Genomic DNA, 13,242 nt, shown 5'->3' with positions numbered 1-13,242 from the left:
GTGTGGTGGATGTTCCACATTAACACATAAATGGAATAAAAATATGATGAATTGTTGATATGGTGATGTTTTCTTTCATGAGCTGCTTATTTACCATTTTTTGAAGGAGTCTCCAGTGTCAGCGATTAAAAAGTAGGTTAAACGGTATTTTTAAGTAAGTTTTCAGACACCAGTGTATTCAGGACAGAGGATTTTGCCCTTTTCAGTATCAAGGTAACATGACAAGCAGTGTTTTTTGCATTATTAACTGCTAGTGAAGGAACTACTGTTTAAATCTGTGATAGCGTTATAACAGGGTATAAAAGGAACTTGTTTCATGGACATTCCACAACATATAAATGTAAAATATTTCATTTTTTATTAAATAGCAAATTGTTCATGTTGGCAAATTGATGTGGTACATTAAGAATAAAACAATAGTGGTCATGTAGTTATAATGGGGAAAACTGCTGATTACTGTTAAAATTATTGCTACTGCTTATTAGTTCAAGGTTCTTAGCTTCCAAAAATGGTTCTACTTGGAACCCTTTCTAATGGTGAAATAATGTATTTTATTTTTTTCACGGTCCAAATCCTGTGCTCTGATTGGCTGGCGAGCGGGTCTGTATCCTATGGTACGGACCCCGGTTACGGACTCTGGTGACTCGCTCATTCACAACAACAGCAAACATAGTAGCATTTTTTGTCAACATTTATTTTCGCAATTCTCAGGAGAATAGCATTAATTTTACAGCATGGATAGCGATAACGACAGTGTTCACAGCGAAAGCGAGTTTTACTACCCTGATGAAGAAGAAATAAAATAAAACATTTCAGGAGAAAGCTCATCTAATCTCATTATCTCTAGCCACTTTATCCTTCTACAGGGTCGCAGGCAAGCTGGAGCCTATCCCAGCTGACTACGGGTGAAAGGCGGGGTACACCCTGGACAAGTCGCCAGGTCATCACAGGGCTGACACATAGACACAGACAACCATTCACACTCACATTCACACCTACGGTCAATTTAGAGTCACCAGTTAACCTAACCTGCATGTCTTTGGACTGTGGGGGAAACCGGAGCACCCGGAGGAAACCCACACGGACACGGGGAGAACATGCAAACTCCGCACAGAAGGGCCCTCGCCGGCCACGGGGCTCGAACCCGGACCTTCTTGCTGTGAGGCGACAGCGCTAACCACTACACCACCGTGCCGCCCCTCAGGAGAAAGCTAAAAACCTAATTTACTAACGCCGAGCAAAAACATGGCTGAATCCTGAATGACTCCTATTTGTATAAATCGGGGACTACATATGCGGCAAAATGTAGTTTTTTTCCTGCCATGGAAGTGCACTTGTATACTGAGGAAGAAGCAATTTGCATTACAGCCGTGAATGAGGATTCAAAATGGCAGCTCGCCTCGGCTTTCCCTTTTGGGTGCTCTCATTTTCTGTTAGAATTTGGTAAAAAAAAAATAAATATATTATTTACCAGCTTAAGGTCGTCTGTATGGTGAAATACCGTGACCTCGGCCTTGACTTTCAAGACCTCGGTCACGGTATTTCACGATACGGACCTCCCAGCTGGTAAATAACATATATGTATATATCTTATATGGACATGAGCATTTTACTGGGAAATACACCACTCATATTTTTCAAATGAGCTACAAACAGGACATGGAGATCCAAAACTGTGACATAATTCTCAATATGTCACTCGTCAGGAAATCAATGAATTGGTTTGATAAATTTGTGTCCTTTTTGTTTGTGAATGTGTCTATATAATAAAGTGACCATTACACAGTGGTGCAAAGATATGATGTTTATCTTCTCGGGTTGAAAAACTCGCATTTTTCAACCAAAATACGTCGCAGATCTGAGTGACATATTTCCAGATATTTCACTCCGATGATGTCACTTCTATTGTTTTCCCACTGACTAGACATGCATTGTCAAAATGGTGAACCAGTTCAAAATTAAAATTCTTTTGATTAACCTGGTCAACCCTGCGATGACCTGGCAACTTGTCCAGGGTGTACCCTGTTTCTTGCCCATAGTTAGCTTGGAGAGGCTCCAGCTTGCCTGTGACCCTGCACAGGATAAACAGTTATGGATAATGGATGGATGGATGGATGGATGGATTGATTGATTAACTTGTGGTTTTTTTGTTTGTTTGTTGTTTTTGTGTGTGGATGTGTCCATGTAATATAAAGAACATTACACAATGGTGCAAAGATATGAAGTTTATCTTCTCAGTTGAAAATATGTCACTCATTTGCTTTGCTCACTCGTGAATATATACATTCACCACTCAAAGATAAACTTCATATCTTTGCGCAACCATGTAATATCCTCTCGATAGGGTCCTCCAGGCTGAATGAATTTGGCAGCCCATATGATGAGAACATGAATAAAAGTATTCCAATTCATTTGTGCATTGTTTGTGTATGTTTGTGCCTGCAAAATAAACATGTATGCTTCATTATTTCTTAAGTTATTAAACATTATTTACTTGACACATGATTTCACTCAGCATCTCATAAACATCCAAATGAATCCACAGTAGTCTCATTCATTTGTGCATGTAAAATTAAAATTTGTACTCAAACAGTTTTGGAGAAAGTAAACATCAGGTTTAAAGTTATGGTTAGTGTTAAACATATGCTTATGTTGCATGCAGAAATGATGGACAAATGAATAGGCACTAATAATGCACAAATGTGGATGTTTGACTTGTTTTGAATTACGTATTTGGGCATTCGTGGGGGGTTGGGTGGCACCATGTCATGAAAACATTTAATGGTTAATTTCATGGAAACTTTTTTTAGCAGATTTTTTTATTTTTGCATTCACAAACAAATCATGTTCTCCTCATCATATGGGGTGCCAACTTTATGGAGGTGGCTGAACATAAAACCTCCAAGGTTTTCCCCAGAGGTTCTAGATTTGACCTTTTTTAATCAAGGAATGTATGTTAATTAATATCAATCCAAATGGTTTGACTAAATAGCATATAAGATGGATGACCATATAAAACAATTTGAATAATTCAAACCAATTCTAATTAACAAAATGCCCATGAAGGATTTTCCAAAAGAGTACACTCCAAAACAATGGAATATTTTTGGGAAAAGCATTTTTTATTTTATTTATTTTATTTTTTGGATGATGATCTTAGCTCCATTGTGTGGTCGTTAACCAATTTATTTATTTTTAAAATTATTTTTAAATAAACATATTCTGGGTCGCTTCTTTCTTATATACATTCAGCTTATAGTGAATATCTGTATTTCAAAACTGACATCTGAGTTTAAGCCAACGATCTGTCATCAGCAGGTTGTAATGGCCATGTGACATCACACCGAGTTTAAAATCAGGAGAATTCTCCCTTTCTCTCTTTCTCTCCCTCACTTGTCACCAGTGACCATGTGGTTCCTGCTCATATATGTCCAGCTTACAGCAACACAAGGCAAGTAAACCATTCTGTTTTATTACGATAAACAATTATTACAATTTATGTCCAAAATTCCAAACTATCATTATTTATCATAATATCAACAGCTTGAATTTGAAAGTTTCTTCTTTCCCTGATTTTTAGTCACTTAGTGATAAACACCACTGATGAATGATGATTCATGAAATGTTCTTGAAAATGGAGTAAATACATTATTATCATAAAATAACTGCCATTAGATTTCAGTGGTAATGCAGGGAGACAGTGTTTTGATGACATGCTGTGATTGTTTTGAGGCTGGATTTCAGATATACTATTTGCTAAATTGTGAATTTTGTCGAAAATGTGAAGATTGACAGCTTTGCAATTTGAAAGCAAATCTGATGAAATGGCCATTAAAAAAGACTCAAACAAACAAGTCCTATAAATATAAATATTCTTACTTCTACAATGATTATATTTTTGATTACAAATTAATTGGGAAAAATGTACAAAATAAAAAATACAATGCAGTCGACGCTAAAACACTTTACACAATGAAATTAGTTATGGACATTAGTTACACAACTTTGGCATTGCTCTACAGTACTATATTTGACCTGTAATTATTCATGTAATAATAGTTATGCTCTAACACATGGGTCAGTACGTAGTATCTTGAATTTTAAACCATAAATAAAATAAAATTGTGTTGCAGAAATGCACTTAGAACTGATTCTTGCACTGATTGTAAAATACAATATGAATTATGCATACAAATATGTTACAGCATATTGAAGTATTACATCGCATTGTTAACAGAAAGTTCTGAATGCAAAACATTTTGTCAGTTATTTATTTTTATAAGACAGTTAGTTCCGGTCCACTAATTTGATTGGACAAATGGTGTTCCAAGAGTGCTGATGTTTACGGTAACAGCAATGGGATATTTCACTGTTTGTATCACTCTGCTTGGGTTTTTTCTTTTCTACATAAAATTCAGTTTCTAGCAATAGTTCATGATAATGAAACCATATGTTACTATTGTTTTTACAGTCTGTCAGTCAGTCTCTGTGTTGTCATGGTAACACACAACACTTTATCCAGCTGTGATTTCTTTGGCCATGTACAGTAGTTTCTTTGATGAAGCAAAAATGTACTAAACATTTGGCCATATTGTATCTGAAATTTCAGTTGCTTGATATTAATTTCTTGTTTATAGATCTGTTGTATAAAAGCAATATCACACTCATAACAGTGCTATTATCCTGATGTTATATTGCTGCTGATATTCAGTACAACAGAAAATTTGCCTGTGCATGCAATATTGCCTCAGTCTATTCGTATTTAAAAAAAAAAATCCAATAACAATTAAAGGCAGCACAGTGGTGAAGTGGTTAGCACTGTTGCCTCACAGCAAGAAGGTTCTGAGTTCGAGTCCAGTGGCCGACGAGGGCCTTTCTGTGTGGAGTTTGCATGTTCTCCCTGTGCCTGCATGGGTTTCCTCTGGGTGCTCCAGTTTCCCCCACAGTCCAAAGACATGCAGGTTAGGCTAACTGGTGGCTCTAAATTGACTGTAGGTGTGAATGTGAGTGTGAATGGTTGTTTGTTTAGTGTCAGCCCTGCGATGACCTGGCGACTTGTCCAGGGTGTACCCCACCTCTCGCTCATAGTCAGCTGGGATTAGCTCCAGCTTGCCCACGACCCTGCACAGGTTAAGTGGTTACGGATAATGGATGAATGGATGGACTAACAATTAAATTCATGTGACAAAATTTAGAAGAATGCATTTAATTTTTAAGATTGAAGAATCAAATCCCTCATGAACGTATCTTTCAGAAAAGCATATACATACAAACCCAAAGTTTTTCCTATAATAATGATGTTCATAATCTATTTTGTCATGTCAACCAAAGTTAAGGAGGCTTTCAGATGTGTGCAGCAACAAGCATCGTATTAAACAGGCACAAAATTAATATAGATTGAGATTAACTGGATTATAAATTTGGATCTAATCAAAGCTTTATTGATTGAGATTAGAGGTTAGGTTCTATTTCAGTTTTGTTGCATTATAAAAAAATTTAATCATGGCTTAAAAATATTGAGATATCAAAAAAACAAACACTATAATTAGTTTGCCAGTTTAATCATATTTGGAGAAAAAAATGCCATTAGGGTTAGTCTTGAAATTAATCACTATCATTTTTAATTGTTAATATTGTAAAAATTAAACCAGGATTAAATTATGCAGAAATGCAATCTTGGTCAGTTTTAAACAATTTGGTTCAATTAGATAAATCTTATGTTAAAATATATCTGATTTCTGACAAGAGACTTGAATTTCTCAGGCTTGAAAAATATGGAATAATCATTCATTACTGCAGTAAAGTACTATTTGTAAGTTTTGTACTTTACTCAACCATTATTAAACTTAAATACTTCTTCAAGTAAATATCCAAGAGAAAAAAAAAACCTAGACTTTTTTTTAGTCCTTGCATTTTCATTTGATCTCATAACAAGTTTTCAAATTTCAAATTTTTTTCTTTTTTCTTCGTAAAATATCTTTTGCTGGACAGGGCTTTTTTTTTTAAGTGCCCATTCATATTCCATGTAAAAATTAAAGTCTAGTCTTTGAAATCCATACTCAAAGCTAAAAAAGTACATTAACATTAAGTTTGGTAAATTAACTAATTACCTCCACCAACTTTGTTGGATGAGGTTATGTTTTTGCCTCCTTTTTTTTGTTTGTTTGTTTGTTTGACTGTTCCCAACGTTACTCAAAATGTAGTGAACGGATTTTGATGAATCGGCCAAAGAACAATTTATTTGATTTTAATGCAAATCCGGATATGTATGTGGATCCAGGATTTTTTATTTTTTTTTTGTCTGTTTCGAACATAACTCAAAATGTAGTGAATAGATTTTGGTGAAATTTGGTGTATAGCTTTAGTATTAGATTAGATTAGATTAGATTAGATTAGATTAGATTAGATTAGATTAGATTAGATTAGATTAGATTAGATAGAACTTTATTGATCCCTTTGGGAGGGTTCCCTCAGGGAAATTAAAATTCCAGTAGCATCATTATAGGATAAACAGAGAATAGAATAGAAAAAAGAGAGAACTTCTAGAGAAATTAAGTCTTTAGAAAACTTCTAGGTAAATAAATAAAGTATTTACATATACAAATATATTATCCTTGGTTCAAGCGATTTGATTTTGATGTTGATATATGTGGCTTGCTGGAGGTATGCACTCAACCGTGTGCCCTTCTAGTCATGTTTTCTAATTCAGCTATTTGAATTAGGCAACTATTTAGATTTTACATATTAATTTGATGAATTAGCTAGCTCGTTAAATTTTGCAGCTTATCTTGGAAAATTAGCTACCTAGTTAAGATTATTGTTGCTAATCTGCAATGCCATTCATTCCAAAACTGTTATTTAACATTAGCAAACCAGGAAACCAAACTATCTATATATGGCCTAATGGTTAGAGAGGCAACTTTGGGACCAAAAGGTCACTGGTTTGATTCCCTGGACTAGCTGAAATGCCCTTGAGCAAGGCATCTAATGCCAAAGTGCTGCTCTGGGTATGTTGTATGTCACTCTAGATAGGAGCTTTTACTAAATGCCATTAATGTAATTAAATATATTTAAATGTAGATACTTTCTGACTTTCACTCAAATAGATTTTTGGCTCCATACTCCATACTGCTCTTAATTGAGTGAGAGCTTGACACAGGACTCATTTCATACTTTTACTTAACTGTTGCTTCTCTGTACTTTTCCCATTGTTGCAGTTGATTAATGATCTTTCACCAGAACATTGAACCAATAATTTTCTTTATACATGAAAGTCATCACAAAATCTTTTCACTCAGGATGGACACCATTTCAGATGTCTGAAGATGCAGGATGCTGAGTGGCTTCAGTCACAGTATTTGCTTTCAAGCTAAAAGCAAAATAAAAAATAAGGAGGAAATAAAGCATAAAATAGATATTTTAATGTATTTTAAAGGTATTTGAAAAAATCATCATCAGTGTAATCATAATCACAAGTAAATTAATAAATTACCAATTTACTTATTAATTAAATATTTTCTAAATAATTATATCATGGATATTTCACAATAGTAAACATGACTATTAACAAATGATGTGTCATTCTTTAAGACTTAAAAAAATAATGCAATCATTGTCAAATTTCTGTGTGATAATTCACAATTATTTGATGAAGGTGAAGTGAATATCAGTTAACAATAACCAAGATGAAGCCTGAGGTGCATAATTGTTTTCATATAAATACACAGGTGATTTTTTAAAAAAAATCATATTAAAAAATTATTTATTTCAAACTTCAAAAGCGGTATGCAAATGTAATAAAGGCATGGTTCAGATATGTGTCACTTATCTATACCAAGTCACATAAAATATTTTGCTTTGAAATTGTTAAAAAAAATAATAATTCCACCTTTCCTTTGAATAGTTTTAGACCAAACTTCATAGCATGTTTAGTGCTTTTAGGAATGGCATTTTCTTTCATCATTTGTAATTCTTCCTCACTTACGACGACAAAGCGATTGGTCACCATTTTGTCGAGTCACTCGACGTGATTATCAAGAAATAGTTCGAATTTCTTGACCACTCAGTGTGCATGATTTTCTCTAGTCACCTGCCTATTTATACTAAAAGGAATAATAAATACATTCGGTTGTAGGCAAATAATCCACTTCAATGTTTCACATCAACCTTATTATAAGTAACAGCACATCCTGCTGTTTTATTCCATGATTATAATACATATTACTGCTCCATTTTATTTCTAACTTATTTACATTGGAAGCAACAGTAAAGTTGTAAACATCCTCACAATAAAGGAGAGTAACACACTCTTAGATAAATAAATAAATAAATAAAAACCTTCAAGAGTTTTCCAGTGTTATTTAAGTAGTTAAATATCATTACTTTTCTAAATAAGTTCTTCTTGGAACCTTACTGATGGTGAAAAAATTTGTTGTAGGTTCTACATCGAACCTCCAAATGTTCCGACAGAGGGACAACCAAAGAACCCTTCTGGGCTATATAAATAAAGAAGTGAATAATAATAATAATAATAATAATAATAATAATAATAATAATAATAAACACCCAGAGTACCTTCTTAAATTACGAAATATTTAATATTATACATTAATTGTCGAAATGGAACCATGACATTTCATATTATATTTCTCTTTTCATTTATTTCTGAGTGTGGTTTATTCATATCCTGTAACTTCGAGCTATTAAATATGCATTTCATTCATGACACTGTTAAACAGTATTTTATGTTACCTATTAATGGTGCATGGCAGCACGGCTGTCGTCTCACAGCAAGAAGGTTCTGGGTTTAAGCCCAGCAGCCGATGGGGGCCTTTCCGTGTGGAGTTTGCATGTTCTTCCCGTGTCTGCATGGGTTTCCTCTGGGTTCTCCATTTTCCCCCACAGTTCAAAGACATGCAGTTAGGTTAATTGCCTGCTCTAAATTGTCCATAGGCGTGAATGGTTGAGAGGAGAAAACCTCAATAATAATCCTGTGGAAATCAATGGGAAACCACTACTGTAATTCATCCCCAAAACGTTGATGGCTGAAGCCATCAGAGCGGACCTGCCACTAAAAGAAGAAGATTAATGGCGCTTGATTTCTACTTGATATTTTCTTCTAAATCATAAAACAGGGGCGGCACGGTGGTGTAGTGGTTAGCGCTGTCGCCTCACAGCAAGAAGGTCCGGGTTCGAGCCCTGTGGCCGGCGAGGGCCTTTCTGTGCGGAGTTTGCATGTTCTCCCCGTGTCCGCGTGGGTTTCCTCCAGGTGCTCCGGTTTCCCCCACAGTCCAAAGACATGCAGGTTAGGTTAACTGGTGACTCTAAATTGACCGTAGGTGTGAATGTGAGTGTGAATGGTTGTCTGTGTCTATGTGTCAGCCCTGTGATGACCTGGCGACTTGTCCAGGGTGTACCCCGCCTTTCGCCCGTAGTCAGCTGGGATAGGCTCCAGCTTGCCTGCGACCCTGTAGAAAGATAAAGCGGCTAGAGATAATGAGATGAGATCATAAAACAGAGGTTTAAGAATTGCTTAAAGTCCACTTTGAATATTTGTAATTTGAATACATGTTAAATTGTAATAGTTGAATAATGTTCTTTTTTCATTATATCTGAAGGTGTCCTGACATACGGTAATACGACATAAGCTGGATGAAAACAATACAAAATCTGTATCGTCCACATACTCACTATACATTGAGTATGTAACCTCTATATCATTCTCATAAATTAAGTATAGTCATTACACTTTATTTCAATCGTTTTATCACTAAAACATCTACAGTAGATGCAATGTGCTTAAATCTATATTTTATTCAGATGCATTGTCTATACTGCTGTTCCAGCATCACTACACTGCCTGCTTGTTTCATTTACACCCTTTTTATAGATTTGTAAAAGCCTTAAAAGCTTAAGCACCTCATCCATTTCTAATAGACGGCTGTCCAAATCAAGTTTTAATAATATCAGATACTACTTTCGAGAGCGTTCGAAAGATAAAACACAAAAAATGGAGTCATTTGGTTTGCTTGAAAAGTTTGGACCACCACAATAGCACAACATTCATCAGAAAAGGCCAGAACTTTCAAATTGAAAGTTCTTTGCTATTATTTTTTTTAAATAATAATAATTTATAATTTTTGTAAAATTATTATTATTATTATTATTATTATTATTATTATTATTATTATGTGTGTGTGTGTTAATGACATTTAGCTTTGTTCTGTCTGTCAGTCTCTCTGTCTGTCCATTACCAATATGCAAAATGTAAATTATGCGCGTTTGGTTCCAGGCCCTCTATTTTTTTTTCTATTTTTTTTATTTCTCCCTTGCTGCCATAGCAACAGTTAGTCAAACTTACACATTCGAGGGTACTTCAAAAATTTCTCGCCCTTACCTGGAAACAAGGAGTCTAACTCCCATTTTGGGGCATAACTGTATACTATAAAGCCTTATATGGTTGTCCACAAAAACTCCAATGAAAGAAGCAATTAAAAAAAGGAGAGGAAAGCTTCGAACTGACGTGCTGTTGCTCCAGGACGATGCATTTGTCCACACAACACAGGTGGCTGTGACAAAAGAAGTCAAATGTGGCAATGAACTGTTGCCCCATGCACCTTACTCACCCGACCTGGCACCATCTGACGTCTATCTGCTTCCCAAACTGAAATCCCACTTGTGTGGTCACCATTTTCAGAGTGATGATGAAGTCTTCCATGCTGTTGAGGAGGATCAGGAGGCTCCACATGTGACCTTCTTTTGCGAAGGGATAGCGAAGGTTGAACATCAGTGGACAGAGTGCATTAAAGTTAAAGGAGAATCTCAATACAGGGTCGCAGGCAAGCTGGAGCCTATCCCAGCAATCCCAGCTGACTACGGGTGAAAGGCGGGGTACACCCTGGACAAGTCGCCAGGTCATCACAGGGCTGACACATAGACACAGACAACCATTCACACTCACATTCACACCTACGGTCAATTTAGAGTCACCAGTTAGCCTAACCTGCATGTCTTTGGACTGTGGGGGAAACCGGAGCACCCGGAGGAAACCCACGCGGACACGGGGAGAACATGCAAACTCCGCACAGAAAGGCCCTCGCCGGCCACGAGGCTCGAACCCAGACCTTCTTGCTGTGAGGCGATAGCGCTAACCACTACACCACTGTGCCGCCTAAAGGAGAATATGCTGAAAAATAATGCAGGAACAGTCTTTCTTCTGTGACATTTTCTGGCTGAGGCTGAGAACTTTTTAAAGTCCCCTCATATTAATGATATGTCTATTGCCGTCAAGTTGAAATGATCAGCCAGTTTTATCTTTTATTTTAGTTTCTCCTCTATTAATTATTTTTTTAATTATTATTTTTTATTATTGTAATCATTTATATAGTATGCTAATTCCATATTATTTTGGTCTATAATAATTATATTTTCCATCCATCATCTGTAACTGCTTATCCTGTGCAGGGTCACAGGCAAGCTGGAGCCTATCCCAGCTGACTATGGGCGAGAGGTGGGGTACACCCGGCACAAGTTGCCAGGTCATCACAGGGCCAACACGTCAAGACAAATAACCATTCACACTCACATTCACACCTATGGTCAATTTAGAGCCACCAATTAGCCTAACCTGCATGTCTTTGGACTGTGGGGGAAACCGGAGCACCTGGAGGAAACCCATGCAGACATGGGGAGAACATTCAAACTACACAGAAAGGCCCTCGTCGGTCACTGGGCTCGAACTCAGAACCTTCTTGCTGTGAAGCGACAGTGCTAACCACTACACCACCGTGCCGCCATAATTAGATTTTATTAAAAGTTATCTTATTATTGGTATATATGAAAACTTCAACTAAATATTGACTATATAGCACCTCAGTGACAGGTGTGTGTGTGTGTTTTAATTGCATGCAGTGTGATTTTGGGTGGCTCTGTGGTATAACTGAACCTGCTACAGACTTGCCATGAACTTATCAGGAAATCTGCACTAACGTGCAACTCTGACAGAAGCCAAGCTCGAACGCTTTCTCTTCGATAAGAGCAGAGTTTCAGCAGAGCATGTGGTTAACCACTCCTCTGCATCTGACACTTACACCGTTATTTTCTACTGTCCGAATGGGGTTCATTTCACGCACCTATTTTAATATGAGTTTTGACAAAAAAATAAAAAATATGGATCAGGGGCGGCACGGTGGTGTAGTGGTTAGCACTGTCGCCTCACAGCAAGAAGGTCCGGGTTCGAGCCCCGTGGCCGGCGAGGGCCTTTCTGTGCGGAGTTTGCATGTTCTCCCCGTGTCCGCGTGGGTTTCTTCCGGGTGCTCCGGTTTCCCCCACAATCCAAAGACATGCAGGTTAGGTTAACTGGTGACTCTAAATTGACCGTAGGTGTGAATGGTTGTCTGTGTCTATGTGTCAGCCCCGTGATGACCTGGCGACTTGTCCAGGGTGAACCCCGCCTTTCGCCCGTAGTCAGCTGGGATAGGCTCCAGCTTGCCTGCGACCCTGTAGAACAGGATAAAGCAGCTACAGATAATGAGATGAGATATGGATCAGCTCATAAAAGTATTAATCATCTGGGGAACTGCAGTAGGTGCTCTAACACAAGGTTTAACTTTCATATCCCTATATATGACTTCAGTTGTGTGAAATCCAGTTCCAACTATTTCTGTCATTTATTCAAAATGAGATTGCAATAAATATAAGAGATGTAATATATACCGGTATATATATATATATATATATATATATATATATATATATACATTTTTTTATTAGTTAGTTTGTTTGTTTATTTTTAGTATAACATGACAAATTAGGACTGTACTGTAACACTTTCCCTGATGTGGGTGGAGTACAGAAGCATGGCAGGCAGAAGATAATGTTCACATACGTGTTTATTTCAGCTTTTCAGCTTCAATTGCTCACTCTTGGACACACACACGTACACACACACAGTCGTGATCTGGTCCTGGGGCTCTCTTCTCTGCTGTCCCCTTCCTTTTTATGTTCCATTATCACTGCAACAAACACACACACACATTACTTGACAACAGGTGTAATGACTTGGCCACTCACCACATTGGACAGAGGGCTGGGGGCCATTTTGTCCCAGAAGATGGAGTGCGAGGAGCATCCCATGTTGTACATCAGCTGCAAGCTCTTGATGCGTGAAAGCAAGTACAGCACCATTGAAAAGGTTGTATCTGGCCATCAAGTGGGTGGTCCTCACCCTCCGATACTACCTGT

At 37.0% G+C, this 13,242-nt stretch overlaps 1 protein-coding gene across 6 annotated transcripts in view; it reads left to right on the top strand.

Moving 5' to 3' along the window:
• Positions 1 to 13,242, top strand: part of LOC132893347 (scavenger receptor cysteine-rich type 1 protein M130-like) — a 108,357-nt gene that overhangs the window by 19,070 nt on the left and 76,045 nt on the right. For 3 of the 6 annotated variants that reach the window (XM_060932384.1, XM_060932383.1, XM_060932388.1), the window contains exon 1: positions 9,645 to 9,700. In XM_060932384.1, coding sequence (XP_060788367.1) covers positions 9,652 to 9,700 — 49 coding nt within the window. In that variant the 5' untranslated portion in view covers positions 9,645 to 9,651. Of the gene's footprint in view, positions 1 to 3,396; positions 3,452 to 9,644; positions 9,701 to 13,242 lie in introns of those variants that run through there. The other 3 variants (XM_060932386.1, XM_060932387.1, XM_060932385.1) reach the window with 2 other exon arrangements.

Source organism: Neoarius graeffei, chromosome 10 (genome assembly GCF_027579695.1).
Source record: "Neoarius graeffei isolate fNeoGra1 chromosome 10, fNeoGra1.pri, whole genome shotgun sequence".
Lineage (NCBI taxonomy): Eukaryota > Metazoa > Chordata > Actinopteri > Siluriformes > Ariidae > Neoarius > Neoarius graeffei.
The sequence above is the reverse complement of the archived record's forward strand: the minus strand, read 5'-3'. Positions and strand labels throughout refer to the sequence as shown.